Raw genomic sequence first — 19013 nt, 5'->3', positions numbered from 1 at the left:
TGAAATTAGGGGAAAAATTTGGATGGGTACCTTTTAATAAATAATTACTAATTTTAGCGATATTTTTTTATTTATTACCATTTTTAGCAATACTATGCTAAATCTGCAATATGTATTAAAAATGAATTATGTATGCAATATATATGTATTATAATTATTTTTTAAAATATATTATGCTTGTTTGATAAGAAATTGACACATTGTCTTATAAGTGTATTAAAATATGTGATAAATGTATTATCCATTAATAAAACTTGTATTATATGTGAATAATAAATTGTTCTTTGTAATATGTATTAAAATTGTATTATAAATGTATTAAAAGTGATCATATGAGAAAAAAAATGTTATTGCTATAAATGTAATATTTTTTTAATGTTGTATATTTATGTAAGTTTCCCAAATTAAACCCAATTTAAATTATGCGGAACCCATTTGTTAAAATACTGAATCGATTAGACTAGTTATCTATATTTGGACTCATTTTTGACACTCCTATTCATAAATATTCCTTCTGTCCATAATTACTTGTCCACTTTTGAATTGAAAATACCAATTAAAAAAAATAATGATTAATATAATAAATTTATCATTTTATCCCTATTGATTATGAAGCCAATAAATAAAAAATTTAAGATTTTCTTGCGAAAGAAATAATAGGCGGCTGCGTAGTTGGAAATTGTACATAAATTGCGACAATGAAAAAAAAGAAAAGTCAACATCAACCTATCTCGTTGATTGGTCAAATGTTAACCTCTAATTATACATATTTTATGGAGAAAATAGTCAAATGTCCCCTTAACCTATTAGTCAATTCTCAACAACACACTTATATTTTACGGGGGTCCTTTTACCCTTCTAAACATTTTAAAAGTGAAATATATACCCCCTTAAAACGTCACACCCAAATTTGGGTTAGGCAGTGACATGCACGCGCCCCTGCCACCTATTACATATTATTTTTTAATGAAAAAATAAAAAATATTATTCTTTTTCTTTATTCTATTTTTGTTTTATAGTTTTTTGCTTTTCTTTTAGACCTTTTCTTCTTTTCTTTGACATCTGAAACGTAGTGTATCATTAAAGTGAAATTGTAAGTTTCATTTGGGACCTCTAAGATTTTTCCTTTTCTTAATCTTCGTTTGAATTATATTTTCCGATAAATCTCAACTTTCATATACATTTTTCAATTTGAAGCATTTGGACCCTTCTCAAAATTATTTTGTGAGTTTCATGTCATTAGATATTCACCGACTTTAAAAATTTCAATTTCTTAATCTGGGTGAAAACAATTTCACCAAAGATATTTCATCCACAATCAAAAAAATTAGTGGAGCTGTAAAACTTGTACATGCATATGGTCTTATTTTTCCGACGGAAATTAATTATTTAGTCAATCTTGGACATGCAGATCTGCATTTTATGGATTTTCTCCGATAAGAATAGTGGTCGAATTTAAAAAATTGAAAGATCTAAAGTATATTTGGACGAGAGATACAAATTTAATCGGTGAAATCCTTGAAAGTTTTGAGAATTTTCAAAGTGTTGAACATATTGATTTGCCTTACAACAATCTGAAATGAGAAATTTCATTTGGGTTGTTTATATTGATGAATTTCAATATGATGCTTTTGGGTATGATTTAAACTTGAGTTTCTTCAATTTTGCGCGTTTTTGCTTCTTGTAATCGAAATAGTGAAAATTTAGTTGTAAAAGGGGCTAGCTTGATGTGTTATTTATTTCATTTTCTCAACTGGGTTTGTTTATATTGTTCCTTTAGTGTTGTTTGCTCAGTCTTATGAACATTTAACTATGAAAAAAAATATTAATTTCTAATTTGATTCCATGTTAATTGTAATTTTCACAATGAAGTTTTTTTTAACAAAGTAAAATAAAAATGAAATAGCATTAGTGTTAGCTGAAAGGTGAGGTGAGTAAATTCTATTTTCCGGCAACTTAAATCCGACAAAGTGTTGAAGAAGAAGAAAGAAATGAAAATAAAAATAAAAATAAAACACATTAGAGTAAAAGGTAGCATTAATAAAGTTAGAAAATCAAAAAGTTAATATGAAAAAGGGAATTCTTTTAAAGTTAAGTTTTAATAATAAAAAAATTGCCTCTCACTCTCTTTGAGAAAGTGAACTACACTTTCTTTGCCACCTCAGCATTTAGAGAGCAAAATAATTTTAGCTTTTAAAAATAGTTTAAGGGGGTGATAGGACACCCGTAAAATTGAAGTGTGTAGTTGAGATTTCGAATATAAATTGGAGGGTTTTAGACCATTTTCTCTAGTTTATGTCTTGTTCTAACCCGGTAACTTTTTTTCCTTCTTACTTGAAACAAATGTTTAACTTAGTGATTCGATAATCATCACCCAAAACCCAACAACTCTCTACAACAAATCAGTTTACTTTTCCCCTTTGTTTTTTTTTGTTAATAAATATCTCTCTTTCTACCCAACTATTTTATGGATCAACCATGTCAACGACAACGATGCCATCTCTTACTTTTTCTGTACTATATTATTATTATTATTATTGGGCTATAATGAATCCTACCAAGTAACAGGCATCATAAATTTCTTTCTTCTCCAGGCTTTACTTTAACCAAGGGAAATCATTCCTCCTTCTCTCACCTCAGGTATGATAATGTTTTTCCACCTCTTTTCTTTTTCTTATAGAGTAAAAACACTTGTACTAGCTCTATTTCAACAAATACTTATTGATTTTTCATTCATGAATTAACAGAACAAACTGTTATTAATATAAGAAATGAACTGATCCAAATTAATGAGTCTAGTCTAGCCCCTCCCCTGCTATTTAATGTAAAATCTTTTGAGGTCCACTTATTGATGTTTGATTTTTGTTTTTCGGTAGCATAACTTGTGTCAAAAACTTTAACAGTGTAAACATGCGTTGCCTGACAAACAATTGTCAAACAAAATTGCCTGTCAAGCACTAACGAAGGAATATTTGTCTAGTACCCAGCAATTCCAAGTATTCATTCAACTTTTTTTTTTTTTTTGTGGTTTTTGGGTATTGTTTCAGGCTATCTAGCTTGTTCGTTCCAAGTGTTTAATCCAAACAGTTGTGGCAAACTTTTACTCTGAAGAGTAACTGCTTTCCTCGAACGAATCAACAAAGAAGACCATGAACACGAACACTAGCTTTTATTTTTTATAAAAATTTTGACTTGCTAAAATAGTTATTAGTCTGTACAACTTACTCCTTTTTGGGTTCCATTCACTACCAGATTCATTGCTTATAAATTTACTATGTAGGGAAAAGAATGCTCACCGACTGAGTAAGACATCTCCATCAACTGTAGTATCTTATGTAACCTTCCACTTGTATTCTTTTACGAAATGAGGACTGGCTTTAGGCCACAAGGTTGTGTACAAAATATAGATTTGAATTTTGCTTAGTTAAATCCTTAGTTAGCCACTAAAAGGATCCTGTAGTGAATCTGGCTATAGAGGTATGTTTTGGTAATTTCTAGCTTTATTAGTGGAAAGGTATCACCTGACTCATCTTTTGCCTTAAATGTTTATAGGTCTTCAAGATGAAGGGACTCAGATATTGTATATATGTTTTAACTGCAGCAATTCATTGCTATATGCTTCTTGTGGCTGCTCAAACAACCGACCCCTCTGAAGGTGGGCTTTCTTCTAATGGTTAAATTGTCATACTTGCAATATTATTGAGTACATTCATTGTTCGGGTTCCCTAAAGCATTTTATTCTAACTGACTTATATTCATTTGAAATTCATACGTGTTCTAATTATTGAAAAGTTGTGATGTGAAATTGTAAACTGATAAAGACATTCTGTGCAAGACCTCAATTGTAAGGTTACAGTAGTGGACGCTCTAAAGCTTTAATTATCTCACCAACTTGTTTCGTCTAACTAAATTCTGTGTTCACTTATTTTGTAATACATAATGATGAAGACATCTTGCAAGCCAACATGCCCCCTCACGTGCAAGCTTGATTCTTTTTCATGGGCCAAGCACGTTAAGGTTCTTTTTAATATGGGTGGCATCGAGATTCGATGGATCTCTGCCTACCATGTTGAATTGCGTGACTATCTGATCTAAAAGCTTAAGCTGTTAGAAATAACACACTTTTATTATTTAATTGTATTCTCAACATGACCCCACGTGTGGGCCTGATTCTTTTTCATGGGCCAAACACGTGGAAATTCTTTTTGATATGAGTTGTGGTGAGATTCGATCTCAATGATTCTGAAATGTATGAGTATGCTGCCAAATTTCAAGTTTCATCCTATGTGTAAGTCTCTCCACTCACTCAATATTTGCTGATGATCTCATGGTGAAGTGGAGTCAGTGACAAGGATTGAAGAAGCTTTAGCACACTTTAGTGCAGCCACTGGATTGATAGCAAATATGGACAAATCTAACATATCCGTTGCAAGTATGAATGATCAGATAAAGGAGCAGCTATTAACCGTAACAGGTTTCTCACAGGGGGTGCTTCCTATTAGATATTTAGGAATGCCCTTATCCTCTAAAAAGTCGAGCAAGCTAGATTGCCATTTACTCATTGAGAAGATCCCAGTGAGAATTAAAACTACATATGCTAGGCAACTATCTTATGCAGGGAGGCTAGATGTGATCATTGCTGTTCTGTTTTCTATACATAATTTTTGGGGTTCAGTTTTCATCTTACGACAGAGTGTAGTGAAGGAAGTGTAGAGAATATTTATGGGGAAGCACAGCTGAAAGAGGAAGGTATCTTTGATTGCCTGGGACAGAACCTGTCTACCTAAAAAGAATAGAGGGCTGAATATTAAAGGTTGTGGGCTGTGGAACATGGCTTCTGTTGGTAAGTTGTTGTGGAAAATAGTCATGAAAAAAGATTCACTATAGGTGAAATGGGTGCATGGAAATTATATAAAGTCTGATACTAGTATATGGACTCACATTGCCCCTTTGGATGAAGCTTGTATTGGAGGAAATCAAAATCTTTGAAGGATAGAATGAGGGAATGGTATGTTCAGGGGAGATTTGTCTTAACTTCTGGTGCAAGTTATTCCATCACTAGAAGTTATATTGTTCTTCTAGGTAATCATCCTTGACTACATGCTGCTTAACTTATTTGGAATTCAGTTTTACTGCCAGAACTCAGGTTTTTTATTTGGTTGGTTGTTCATCAAAGGCTGTTCACTGCTCACTAAGGAAAGATAAGCCCACGTGCACATACAGGTAGAAGTGTGAGAATGACAGTGAGGCCCATGTTTTCTACACGCTAATGTTAAGGCTCTCTGATTTTCTGAAGGCAGAAAGAGATCCATGTCAACATCATGCGTCATATTTGGGACTTTTGGTACGTCAAAGGGCAGAGGCAATCTGGGAAAAGTATTTTGCAACTGTTGTTGTTCCTTTCAACCGGCCTTTCTTCTAACCTTTAGTCACCGGCATCCATATTCTCCTTTTTGAGCTTCACAACTAATACTGCTAGTCCAAGCACTTTCTTTTGGACGAAAGAACTCATGATATTGGTATCATATTGTTTCATTTTTTTCCTTGTATGACCCATCATATTAAATTCATTCCAATAGTTCAATTCAGACTTGACAACTAGATATCTGCTTTCTCATATTAGTCCCTGGTATAAATCTGGTCGATCATGTCCCTTATATAGCTAACACGTTGATCTGTGAAATGTTAAGCCATGCATACTTTCTCCTTATAGTGGTTTATTTTGAAACTTAACAAAGTTTTGTTCCTATTTGCAGTTTCAGCTCTAATATCTGTTAAGGGTAGTTTGATTGATAATATGAAGCACCTGAATGATTGGAAACGGGGTGATCCCTGTACTTCACACTGGACAGGAGTTTTTTGCAACATTTCTGATGCTGATGGGTACTTGCATGTCAGGGAACTGTAGGTTATTTTTCTGCATTCTGTAGTGTACGGTATCAGCAATATTTTGTTCACTATGTAGAGCCATCAGCTGCACAAAATATTTATAGTCTGTTAGTTGACTTCTCTCGTCATTCTAGTTTCTTTATCATTGCCTTAGATTCCTCAAACAAAATATATTTTATTTTTGTTGTGTGACCGCAATACAAGAAAGGCCGTCAAATCTGTGGTTTTATTTTTATGGACTAAGTATGAAAGACTGTCAAACCTCTTCCTCTTGACTATTTCTACAGCCGTTTCATGAATATGAATCTCTCTGGAAGTTTATCTCCTGAACTCGGACAGCTATCCCATCTTCGAATTTTGTAAGTTGTAACAAATATTATATTTTACAGATAATAATAGTATGATAGGTTTCATTGTTTGCTTATCTATGATACTTACTCTTCTTATTGTTTACAACAAGAAATTTCATGTGGAATAATTTGACTGGGAGCATACCAAAAGAGATTGGAAGCATCACAACTTTGAAACTTCTGTAAGTTAGACTTAATGGACTTCTGAACTCCAATTTCCAGTGTCATTTTCTTGCACATTTCCCCCTCTACTCACCCACCAGCAAATGCTGAGATAACATCAAAATAGTGTTTATATTTATTATGCTGTTAACAGTCGAACCTGACCTTTGGCTGATTCAATATGAATTCATATTATTAATAGCTGATAATTCCTGTAACCTCATATTGGAGGCCTTAATTGTTTTTCTCGAATAAGTTAAGGTATTCCGCTTTGGGATGGAGATACTTTATTGTTTATTATTGTAGAGGAACAAGATTTACCTGAATTCTGCAGATTTGAGGAATTTTCAGCACTTGGAAAATTCTTTTGATGGAAAGTTCATTGAGGAAAAAGTGAAGCCTTTTGCTAGTGAAATTATTGATCTCAATTTTAGTTTGATCCTGGAGCAATAATGTTCATGCAGGCTTTTGAATGGAAACCAATTGTCAGGATCTTTAGCGGATGAACTCGGTAATCTATCAAATCTCAATAGATTCCAGATAGACCAGAATGAGATATCAGGAGAAATTCCAAAATCCTTTTCTAATTTAAATAAGATCAGACATATGTGAGTACTCATTTGATTGCTAACTTTCAGATGCAATCAAATCTAAATTTTCGTCTTCTTTATTTAATTTAACATATGATATGTCTGCAGCCACTTCAATAACAATTCACTGAGTGGTCAAATTCCTCACGAGCTTTCCAACTTGTCCACTATTCTTCACTTGTAAGTTAACAAGAAAGATTCCTCTTAGCTGTCACTTTTCAAGCTGACACACATAATCTCAGAGGCTTCTAGGGCACATAACCCTTGAAATTAGTCTGTTTCTGTTAGTTACCTGATTGCTACATGGTCTTATGACAATATCTTTTTCAACAGGCTTCTGGATAATAACAATCTATCTGGCTACCTTCCTCCCGAGTTTTCTGCGCTCGCAGATCTGGCAATCCTGTAAGTTCCTTGTATATATCATTGCAGATACTACCCTCACCAAATGTTTTCCATCAAGTGGTTAAACAATCTTGACAAGTTATCTTTTTGTAAATTTTATACTGTGTCCTACTTAATTGCTGAAACAACTTCCACTGTATGTGTTTCTGTCAAGTGGTTTAACAATTTTGGCTAGTTCGTTTATAAATAGAACATAAAGTCATGTTTGAATAATAAAGATTAGAATAGACTAGTCATAGATTATGAAGGGCTATTGACATGTTATTTTTTTGAAAAAAAAATAAAAAAAAATAAAAAAAAAATTGCCTGACATTGTCTTGTTTATCTTAGCTGTACTCACTTTATCGACCAAATAGCCAGACAATTCATAACACAAAGCATATTTTATGATACATCTTGTAACAGATATAGAGTTTAAGAACACTCCTGATCACCATCTTCAGAATTTTTTATTACTGTAAATCGTAAAATCTATCTATCCCTCGCCATAACTGATACTAGAAAATCTTTTATGGAGATGTAAATTGCCTTCAGCTTAAACCTTTCATGTAATCTAGCTGCTTTAGTTTTTATATATGCAATGTGTGTGAAGATTCCTTTCCTGTGATCCATAGATACTAGAGTCTCATTCTCTTTTTCTTTATGCAGCCAACTTGACAATAACAATTTCAGTGGATCTGAGATTCCAGCTTCTTATGGAAACCTTTCGTCACTACTGAAACTGTAAATGCTCCTTGGAAATATCCTTTAGTTTATTATTTTCATTTTTCCTTATTTTATATCCCATTGATGAGAATGCGTGTGTTGTCTCTAAGGGACAATACAGTTAATCACACTTTGGAAGAGCTAGTATAACTACTATATTCTAGACTGATGAGGGAAATGAATTCATGTGTATGTGTAGGCTTATGCACCATGACATTTAAAATCTTTTTAGTACTCTCTCATTCATCATGAGGTTTAGAGACTTGGGTATTAATCCATAAAATATATTGGATTTGTCAGTCTGACCATTCCTTAGAATAAGCATTGAAATTGCATCTTCACGCATGTCACACATGACAGTTTTACCTTTCCTTTTCTCATAGAGTTCTCATATTTGTGGAGCCTGATACCTGTTTGTGAGATTTCTATAGAAATTTACTTTCTGCTTATACTTAGCTCTAGCGCCTTTGTAGCTAGTATCCTTCTGTTTATTTTCTTTTTCCCTTCCGTTTTTAATGTGCCATATATGTTAATTGGTTTAAGACAAGTTTTGAATATTGTGTATCCGTTAAAAGGAAGCCATTGAACGATAATCTTCAGTCCTTATTATCTCTTGATGCAAATCCTCAGCTCTATGTCGTATGGTATAGATCTTCCTTGCTCGACAAGAAACATTTTATTTTACACAACATTTATTGCTTCCAAGACTAATGCTTTGTCTTGTAAGTAGTAAACATACAGAGCTAAGGAGATCAAGTGTCATTACATTTCTGTATATTTAGGTCTCTGAAATGCATAGCATAGTTATTTAAAATTTATGTTTACTTGTGAGTAAGATTTTGGAACTTGCGTTGTATTTTTAAAGGTGTGAAATTATGAACCAATGCAGGTATTCTTTAAAGCCAATAATTGAAAAGTTGGATAAACATATGTTTTTTGCTCATGGAGCTGTTAATTGTATAACGCCTGGCCATTTCTTTCATGATTACGGTGGTGTCTTGTGAGGACCTTGATTGTTCCAACATATACCTGCATTTACCTCTAAGCATTAGGCATATAAGGAAGAAGATGCCTAACTCTTTTTTTGTCAGCTAGGATTCAAACTCTAGATTTCATGGTTCTATATTCATCGATCACTAGACCACACCCTTGGGTTTGTATCCCTTTTCGACTTTCAGCTTGTGCATTTCTTCATCTGTTGTATTCCCTTTCTCTCTTTTGATAATGTTTGACCCTTTATTTGCCTTGTGGTTTCTCTTTCCTATTCAGTCTATCAGGAAAATGGTGTGAGGGTTCAATAAGTTCACTAAACATCTGAAGACTAAGATGCTAATATTGATAGTGATCAGTTCAATTTCCACCTTTAACTTTTCTAAATTGCATCGATCCTAGCAGAGCTCTTATTCTATTTTTACTTTTCTTTACATGTTAGATGATGATGGAGAGAAAGGGTATGAAGGTATAACAGATATAATGAATTCATGATACATGTTGTGAAAAGACAACTTACCAAAAAGTTATATATGAGAAAGGAATAAACCGAAACATATTTTGGACTCCCACATTATGTTTGAATTTTTGAAAGACAGATTATGGAGTATTTTATCATGATAGAACATGTTGGTAGAAATAAACATGAAGTTAGGTCCTCATCTTGCACACTTATTGAAGATCAAATGCTGCTTCTGGTATTGCAGAAGTGTCAGAAATTGCTCTTTGCAGGGATCCATTCCTGATTTCAGCAGAATTGCAAACCTAAGCTATCTGTAAGTGCGAGTTTGTTATTGTTTTGTTCTTCTTCTTTTGTTAAGCTTTATCTGTATATTTTTACTTCAAGATTGTTCAACTAGTAGATCTCTGAAAATGTCTAGCTTCTGCTTGCTATACAGTGATCTCAGCTGGAATCAACTTTCTGGATCTATACCACAGAATAAGCTTTCCAACAATATGACAACTATGTAAGCCTTTTGATTTGGCCTCGATAGTTTCTTCATATAGTTATATAAATTGACAGATGTTGGCTTTTGTTTCCACAGCATTTGAACTGGATTGCCTGGGTTCCTTTTACTTTTTAGCATATTCTAATGTATATTTCAAATGCATGATGCAGTATTCTATCACATAACCGTCTTAATGGATCTATACCCAAGAACTTTTCTCTCCTTCCTTCCCTGCAGAAACTGTGAGAATCTGGACTTCGTCTTGCAATATCTACTATTTCACTGAAGGAAATGTACCATTAACGAATTGGTGGGACAAATTTGTCACAGGTCTCTTGAGAACAACTTTCTGAATGGTTCCATTTCCACTGACATTTGGCAAAACAAGATCTTTAATACAACTTCCAGACTTGTGATGTAAGATGTGAAGCAGAAAAATAACAGATCTTATTTCAATAGAAGTATTTACTTCCAGAGTCAAACCTTTGAATGAGGATTTCTTTCTAACAACTCTTTCATTGATTTTGCAAACCTAGTGATCTGCGGAATAATTCAGTTTCAAACATTTCGGGTGCTTTTGAACCTCCTGTAAATGTCACACTAAGGTATGATTTCTTCTTTCAAATTCAAAAATAGAACAATTTGAATGTCGGTTTATGTCCTCATGGGCCACATAAATAGGACAAACAAATGGGTAAAGAAACTAGAATAACAGAAGCAATATGCCATACCAAAAAGGGAAAGTACGTCGATTTTCCTCGTGTGTGTGACAACAATTACTTAAATTACTTGAAGAAGCACAAATGCATGGAATCACTTCTGTTATGTTTTATCCACACACACCGATACACATGCTCTTAGCAAATTCATGTATGGTGCTTTATAAAATGTAAACAAAATGGAAAGAACAAGGAGTTGAGAGAACCTTTGTGGTTTTCAGTTTTTTCATTGTTTGAAAAATTTAAGTATGCTTAAAAAGGAGGTATAGATAGAAAAGGGAATTCTGAAATTCTTAGTCACATATTTTCATCTAGTTGCAGTGGAAAAGGATGAAATGATGAAGGGCCCTATAATATTGGTTATGGTCCTGATCAGCGTAAATCTTGAAAAAGTACAAAGTTTTACCCAATAATATAAATGAGAAGTGTGTGTGTGGGGTGGGGGGGGGTGGGGGGTAAAAAGATATAAATAGAGGGAAACTATGAGCATAAAAGGAGTTTTTGTCTTTTGTTGAGTCTCTCATTTATTCGTTGAAAGGAGGCCTGAACAAATGGAGAGGAAGGAAGTTTCTGTAAAATTTGAGTCCACTACATGCCTTATGACACATCTAATCTAAGTTGCTCGGACTCTTCACTTTTGGTGCCGCACCCGTGTCGACAGGATATGGGTGTGGGATTCGTGTCCGATTTTGGGTATTTGGACCAAAATTGATGGAGAAAGTCTGGACAGTTTTAATGATTTTTATAATCAATACAAAAGCTAAGGTGAAATTGAAGAAAATGGAATACCTTTTATATAGAAATTTCTATGTCACTCATTTTCCTTTGATCTCCTTCCAAGATTCTCTTCAAGTTCTCCACATAATATCTCATAATATAGGTTTTATAACTCTTTTAGATATTTCAATTATATTTAGGCGAATCCCTGCACCCGTATCCATTCATGGATCCATATCCCTGAATCTTAAAAGTTATATCATATCATGAAGGATCGGACCTTTAGATCCGCACCCGTATCGGACACCCACACCCTAGTCCAAGCAACTTAGATTCTAATAGTTTGTGAAACTGAGGGAGTTTTTCTGCAGTATATCACATCAAGACAAGTGATATAAACTGGTATCATTAAATTCTTGAAGAAGGAAAACATCACATTTAGGAAAGTGGAGAATGGAAATTGTGCCAAACAAAAAGAGTTATTGGTCTAAAATTACTTGTACATCTTTGTTACTGTCTCTGGAGTTCATGTTTTCAGTTATGCACTCATTCTTGTTGTCCAATTATTCATAAATATCTGATTTTGACAGTGAATTGAGGTCATCTTTCAAAAATTACTTACTGATCTCTTTCTATCTCATGAGGTCAATTCATCTTGAATTCTTAATTGAAAATCTGCTCAATGTTTCTCAAAAGAAACATGTCAATAAAAATGTTTTAGATTTTGTACTATGTTAAAATTCATTTATTATTTTCATAGTCTTCCCCTAACTTTAGCAGACGATTTCCAGGTTCCAAAGCAATCCCATCTGCAGCAGTACAAGTATCAGAAACATTGGTAAATACTGTGGCCCTGACTTTGGAGCAGATGACGACGAACCTAGTAATTCAACAAATCCAAGTGGTGTTTGTCCTATTCATGCTTGTCCAACTGACAACTATTATGAATATGTTCCTGCATCACCTAAACCATGCTTTTGTGCCTCACCTCTTAGAATTGGGTACAGGTTGAAAAGTCCTAGTATTTCTTATTTTGATCCGTACAAGCAACTATTCGAGTCTTATGTGACTAGTTCCCTTCAGTTGGATCTTTACCAATTGTGGATCGATTCATATTTTTGGGAAAAAGGACCTCGTCTGAGGATGTATTTGAAGCTTTTCCCGGTGGTTGGGGACAATACATTTAATGAAAGTGAGATTCTTCGTATCAGTGAGATTTTTGCCTCTTGGGAATTCCAAGGAAGTCACCTATTTGGACCATATGAGCTCCTGAACTTCACACTCCTCGGACCTTATTCACACTGTAAGTATTCACAGCTTAAATAGATTCTAATTCAACTTGTAACAACTTAGGCTGTGTTACTACAATTGCATGACAATTGAATCATTGACATGCAGCATGTGGATAAGATTGAAATATTTGACTATCATTGCCACTTCTAGCCAACAAGTATAAGGATCTTAATTCATATAATCAAATAGTTTAGATAAGCAACAAAAGACTATGATCCATGATCTTCTAAGGACTTCATATATATTGGGTTGAAAAAGACAATGAAGTCTTTGTTTATATCCAAAGTTTTTTTAAGACTTCAGATATTTTACGTTGAGGAACCTTGAAGGATCTCACTAACTTGATTAAAAGGTTGAAACTTCAAGGGGTTCAAACTTAGATAGTTTGGTCCAGTCTCTCTTCAAGAGCTTCAATTCTGGAGGTCTCAGCCCTTACAGTTTTTGTTGGGATGAAAGTGGATAAAAAAAAATGGACCTTAGGCCTCCCAAAAAGCTAGCTCATGAGGAGGGGATTGTCCAAAATCATATAAGGAGAATAACCCTTGTCACTCCAACACCTTGCTGCACTCCCAAGAATTGACATTGGAGCGTGGACAATATAATAAGGGGGGGTTCAACACCGGAAACAATAAATTGGGATCAGTGTGGATCTGAGACCATGTGAGAAATAAAGAAGAAAAATATTACTCCCTCTATCCAGTTTATATGACTTACTTTTCTTTTTAGTCAGTCCCAAAAAGAATAACACATTTCTATATCAAGTAATAATTTATTAAAATGTCAATTTTACCTTAATGAAATGATTTATAGCCACACAAATATCTATCACTTTTTTTTAGACCACAAGTTTTAAAAGTCTTCCTTTCTTTCTTAAACTCCGTGCCAAGTCAAACTAACTCATATAAAATGGGATGGAGGGAGTATTAAAATTATGTATTCTTTTATTACATTGAGCCCTATTTATAGATTCTACATTACAATTCATTTCCAAGTAGGACAATATACACAATCCTATTCGAACACTCCCCCCTTAAGCTGGTGCATACAAGTCAGATGTACCGAGTTTGTTAAGATGTAATTAATATGAGGATCAGTGAGGGACTTGGTGAAAATATTTGCAAACTCATCACTCGACTTCACAAATTTTGTAACAATATCTCTTGGGATCATCTTTTCTCTGACAAAGTACCAGTCAATCTCAATGTACTTAGTCTTCTCATGAAATACCACCGATTTGATGTGATATCAAGGGCTGCTTGGTTATCACAGACAAGATAATGGCTCAATTGTTTGATTTCCTTTGTACAAGCTTTGATTTCTTATATTATCTGCAGTGAATCCTGAAATGAAAGGTAAAAGACAAAGCAAAGGCGTTGTGATAGCTTGCATTGTAGCAGCAGGTGCTTTTGCTGCCTTTGTTTCCTCAATTGCCACTATATTAATCACAAGACGACGTGCTAAGTATCAAAAGATCTTGTCAAGAAAACGTTTGTGTAAGTCCTCTTATTAGATTAGCTATAATTTTACTTTATCAAGTCTGCTATTTTTAATTCTTTCTGCAAAATTGATGACTATGGGTTTTTGTTTGCAGCTTCAAGCCTCTCTATAAAAGTAGATGGCGTTAAAAGTTTCACCTTCAGAGAAATGACTTCGGCCACTAACAACTTTGATACCTCAACTCAAGTTGGTGAAGGAGGATATGGTTCCGTCTTTAGGGGAATTTTAGCTGACAAAACAGTTGTTGCTATCAAGCGAGCAAAAGTAGGATCCCTGCAGGGGCAAAAGGAATTCTTGACCGAAATAGAACTATTATCAAGGTTACATCACCGTAATCTGGTTGTGTTGCTTGGATACTGTGACGAAGAAGGAGAGCAGGTATGACAAAAGCTGAAAACCTTTTCAATTCCAACTGTTTTAGTTACTAATAATTCACACCATTCATCATTTTTAATCATAGTTAGTCATATTTTTTTAGTGTAGCATCATAAACCTTCTTGTATTCTTTCTCACTTCAGTTGCTAATGATCAGACTGAATGTGTAGCAGACTAAATGCTTTCTTGAGCTACTGAAGTCTTCTTGTTTAGCACAAAGAGTGATATAGTCGAGCAATTATGAGTCTTCTGTATACATTTGCAGATGCTGATTTATGAGTTCATGCCCAATGGAACTTTGCGAGACTGGCTTTCTGGTAAGAACTGTTTCCTGGTTGTTTCTAGCTTTCATATGATTAATCCTCCTCAATTTCTTTCTTTTAGTTTAGTAGTGAAGATCCAATGCGGAGTTGCAATGTTTATAGATGTTCCTTGCACATGTTGTGTCATTAGTAGTACTATGGTGAATTGATAATACAGGCTTCAGTATTTTATTGTGTTTGTGGAGAAACCCTTGTCAAGGTGGTGATCGATCTAAAAGTTGCATAATGGAAAAGATATTGCAGGAAATCTAATAGTCAGAGAAACATAGATTCCATCTTCTTTTTCCTTATCAGAACAAGAAAAGTTGTTAGTTTCTTTATGCGGCTGTGATAAACTTAAAATTGACATCGGTCAAGAAACTTTTGTATTGCTATCTAAGTAGGTGATTTCCATCATTTGACAGCCAAATGTAAAAAAAATTTGAAGTTTGGAGCAAGGTTGGGGATCGCACTGGGGGCATCTAAGGGCATCCTTTACCTCCATACTGAAGCTGATCCACCCATATTCCATAGGGATATTAAAGCCAGCAACATTCTTTTAGACTCTAAACTCACTGCCAAAGTTGCTGATTTTGGATTGTCTCGGCTTGCACCTGTCCAGGATGATGAAGGTCTTCTGCCTAATCATGTGTCAACAATGGTGAAGGGGACACCTGTAAGTCTGTCTATGCTCTAGATTTAAGGAAATAATTGTGCAATGATCTTACTGATTTTCTTATGTATATGCACAGGGTTACCTTGATCCCGAATATTTCTTGACCCGTAAAATGACAGATAAAAGTGATGTCTACAGCCTTGGGGTTGTATTTCTGGAGATCTTAACTGGCATGCATCCTATCTCACATGGAAAAAACATTGTCCGTGAGGTATTTCTGTCGGCTGAACACCTATTGGAATACAAAAACAGTGAATGTTTGTCTAGCATTTTAGCAATAAAAGCATAGGTGTATGTATATAACCTTTAACTGTCCATGACAGGTAAAAATGGCTCATAAATCGGGAGTAATGTTCTCCATTATGGATAAGAACATGGGATCTTACCCCTCCGAATGTGCGGAGAAGATGGTGGAGTTGGCCCTGAAGTGTTGCCAGGACAAACCAGAAGACAGACCCTCAATGCTGGAGGTGGTTAGGACGCTAGAAACCATACTCCAAATGATGCCATATACCGACACCGATCCTTTGGATAATAAAGCCAGTTTCAGTGAAACTACATCATCAGCTTCATTTTCTAATACTAGAAGTGGAGACCTATTTATATCATCATCCAATGTATCAGGTGGTGATCTTATTAGTGGTGTTACTCTTAATATTACACCTCGTTAACATTAGCTTGTCTTCCACTGCATAAACATTGACTTGTACACTATGACTAGTAGGAAGTCTATACGACTTGTCTTTTATGTTGTATACGAGTGTACAATAATACCATCTTACTGCTTCTAGATTTATGTATATTCCTCAAGAATCTGTTGTGACAGACAACCCTTGTATATGTATAGTACATTATACATGAAGTGCCTTATCACTGTCCATAGAAATGCTACATGTAGTTGGTTATCATCCTTGCACAATTGGCTTTTTTACTTTCAACTTATTGTTTTTACTGTTTTTTACTTTTTTTTACTTTTTTTTTTTTTTTAGTTTATTGCTTTCTAGCAAAATACTTGGTCAAAGTTAGTTGGCTAACTTTTTTTTTTATTTCAATTTATTGCTTTCCTATTTTCTAGGAAAATACTCGGTCAAAGTTAGTTGCCTAACTTTTTTTAAAATTTCAATTTATTGCTTTCTTATTTTCTAGCAAAATACGTAGTCAAACATATTTGCTTAACTTTCTAAAGTTCGAGGCCTTTTATGGCGGTTAGCGACACATTTTCTTATTAATTTTTTTTATCCACTTTGTAAGTGGTTATTAGATAGGATTTTTTGTATAAATTCTAATGTTCTCCAAGTTAATAATATGATGGAATTTTAATGAGTTGTTTGTATTTTTATACTTCAATTCAACTTTAGATAGTCTTTGTTTTTACAGTGACATCAGAGATCTTGTTGATCTTATAGGCTCAAAATTTTTTAATTTAGCGACAACACAAACGACATCTAGCAACCTACCTTTAAAACCACATTTCACTTTCATTAGTTAAAATTATCAAATTTGATTTGTGAAGATGCATGCTTTTTTTTGAAAGCCTATGAAATCGAAAAATTACGGCAGAAGATAGACCTGTACATGTGTTTACAGGCAAATCCTATATATCTTGTCTTAGATGAAATCCAATAGTGAAGAGAAGGCAAAAACAATCTTAGGGCAAAGTCTATTATGCAGAATTTTGTGGCAGTTCGTGTTCTACAAAATCAAGGCTTGTAAGACAGCAAAAGAACTTTGTGATATATTGAAAAAATATATAAGATGACGATAGGACATGTCAAATGCAAGTGTTGAACTTGAAAAAAGAGTTTGAGTCCTTGAATATGCAGGAGGATGAAACAATCATTCTTGTAACTCACCCGAGAGATTTGACTCTAAGATTTTCCCTCTTGAAAAATTCAAGGACCTAAGAAAGTGCTCATTAGGTGAACTAATGAGTGCTCTTTAAGTACACGAGCAAAGAAAGACTATGAGATGGGACAAGTTCAGTGAAGGAGCTTTCTCTATACAAAAGCAATATTACGTAAAGAAAAGCAACAATTCAACCAAAAAAAATAAGGGCAAGCATGATAGTCAAAAAATATTGAAGAGGTAAAGTAAAAGTTTTCTCCGAGTAAACATTGCAAAAAACAACATATCAGAAAAAGTACTATTGGTGGAGAGTCGATTCTATATGCGGAAAATATAAGCAAATAGGGCACATATCCAAGTTTGAAAATTAAAAAAATTAAAGGTCTCTTAACTTTGCAAGAACAACTAGCAGAAGTTATTGATGCACATGAGGCAGATCTTTTTGCAGTTTCATACTTCTCAACAAATGATTCATTAGTGATTGTACACTTCACTTGTGCAGTGATGGTGAAATGTTCAGGTTTCTTGATGTCAAGTTATGATACTATTCCCTACTTATAACACAGTGTTTAAAGCCACAAGTGACTCCAAGCTGATCCATGGTATGGCATGACACTAAGAATAACATATAGATAATGACTGAAAGTATTCATGGGAAACTAAACTGAAATATACCGTGAGTCTAAGTAAAACTAAATACTCAAAATGAGTTCATCCAAACATAAGATAATGCTAAAAGACTCATATTTGATTGACTATCGAAAAACCTCTACTTAGATGAATTACTAGGACAAGCCCCCCAACTAACTATAACAATATGAAAACTGAAGACTAAATAAATGAAATAAATATAAAGGTTGTCCTCGAATGATGATGACTCACCAAAATCTTGTTCTGAACTGATATGAAGTCATACTAACCGCGAACTGGATATTGAGCATCTGAACCTATATTTTTGTCACGATCCAGAGGTACCCCCTAGATGTAACAAGACATATAAGATCCCGAGAGGCCTCATACAAGCCACTTAGCATATCATAACATAAAGTAATAGAAATGAGCGGGAATTTAAAACTTTTCAATACATTCAAAGTCTTTTATAAAACGAGCGGAAGTCTAACAACATTGTCTCAAACCATCTAAACAACATGAGTAAAGTCTTGGGTCACAACCCATACAATAGTCCAAGACATAAGAGAAAAGCATAAAAGAAAGTGGTGATCACATCCTCGAACACAATAAGGACTCACCAAAACTTCACTTCCTTGATCAACAACGAAGCTAGCCACGAGTGTGAGAATCAATGTCGCCGGACCCTACATTTGATAAGAATGTCGGCAAAAGTATGTGTTAGTACAATCAAGTACTAAATATTATGGCTAGCATAAACAACATAAACATAAGCATTAGTCAACATAAGACATAAATCATAAGCATAATCAAGTCATAATAAGCCTCATAATGAAAGAGGAATACTTCCTTAAGTAACCTCACTTATCCTTTGCCAAGACATAGGTCATCCACCTCTAGTCAATCTTGCATCATGGA

General features: G+C 34.2%; 1 protein-coding gene across 4 annotated transcripts; it reads left to right on the top strand.

Annotated features, from left to right (window-relative positions):
* The first annotated feature begins 2477 nt into the window (after positions 1–2477).
* LOC102590590 (probable LRR receptor-like serine/threonine-protein kinase At1g06840) lies at positions 2478–16536 on the top strand. Of its 4 annotated transcripts, XM_006359924.2 has the most exons (22): positions 2478–2640; positions 3048–3303; positions 3553–3655; positions 5757–5904; positions 6177–6248; positions 6350–6421; positions 6866–7009; positions 7100–7171; positions 7325–7396; positions 8045–8119; positions 9799–9867; positions 9991–10059; positions 10212–10283; positions 10372–10458; positions 10578–10646; positions 12269–12780; positions 14105–14263; positions 14362–14645; positions 14908–14959; positions 15370–15620; positions 15697–15831; positions 15944–16536. In XM_006359924.2, the coding sequence occupies exons 3-22, from the start codon at positions 3562–3564 to the stop codon at positions 16289–16291; spliced, it is 2856 nt and encodes a 951-aa protein (XP_006359986.1). In that variant the 5' UTR covers positions 2478–2640; positions 3048–3303; positions 3553–3561; the 3' UTR covers positions 16292–16536. The 4 variants fall into 4 exon arrangements, with proteins under 4 accessions (XP_006359986.1, XP_006359985.1, XP_015170114.1 ...); XM_006359923.2 differs by lacking the exon at positions 3048–3303; XM_015314628.1 differs by lacking the exons at positions 2478–2640; positions 3048–3303 and adding an exon at positions 2904–2996.
* Positions 16537–19013: the final 2477 nt, after the last annotated feature.

This window comes from Solanum tuberosum, unplaced genomic scaffold (genome assembly GCF_000226075.1).
Source record: "Solanum tuberosum cultivar DM 1-3 516 R44 unplaced genomic scaffold, SolTub_3.0 scf00311, whole genome shotgun sequence".
Lineage (NCBI taxonomy): Eukaryota > Viridiplantae > Streptophyta > Magnoliopsida > Solanales > Solanaceae > Solanum > Solanum tuberosum.
Note: the sequence above shows the minus strand (reverse complement) of the source record. Positions and strands in the feature narration are given on the sequence as shown.

Bases quoted from the DNA above. Each gene is read 5' to 3' on its own strand.
- LOC102590590 (XM_006359923.2), top strand. From the start codon at position 3,562: ATGAAGGGACTCAGATATTGTATATATGTTTTAACTGCAGCAATTCAT. The intron at 10,647-12,268 runs GTATGATTTCTT...GACGATTTCCAG, and splicing joins CCTGTAAATGTCACACTAAG to GTTCCAAAGCAATCCCATCT. The intron at 15,832-15,943 runs GTATTTCTGTCG...TGTCCATGACAG, and splicing joins GAAAAAACATTGTCCGTGAG to GTAAAAATGGCTCATAAATC.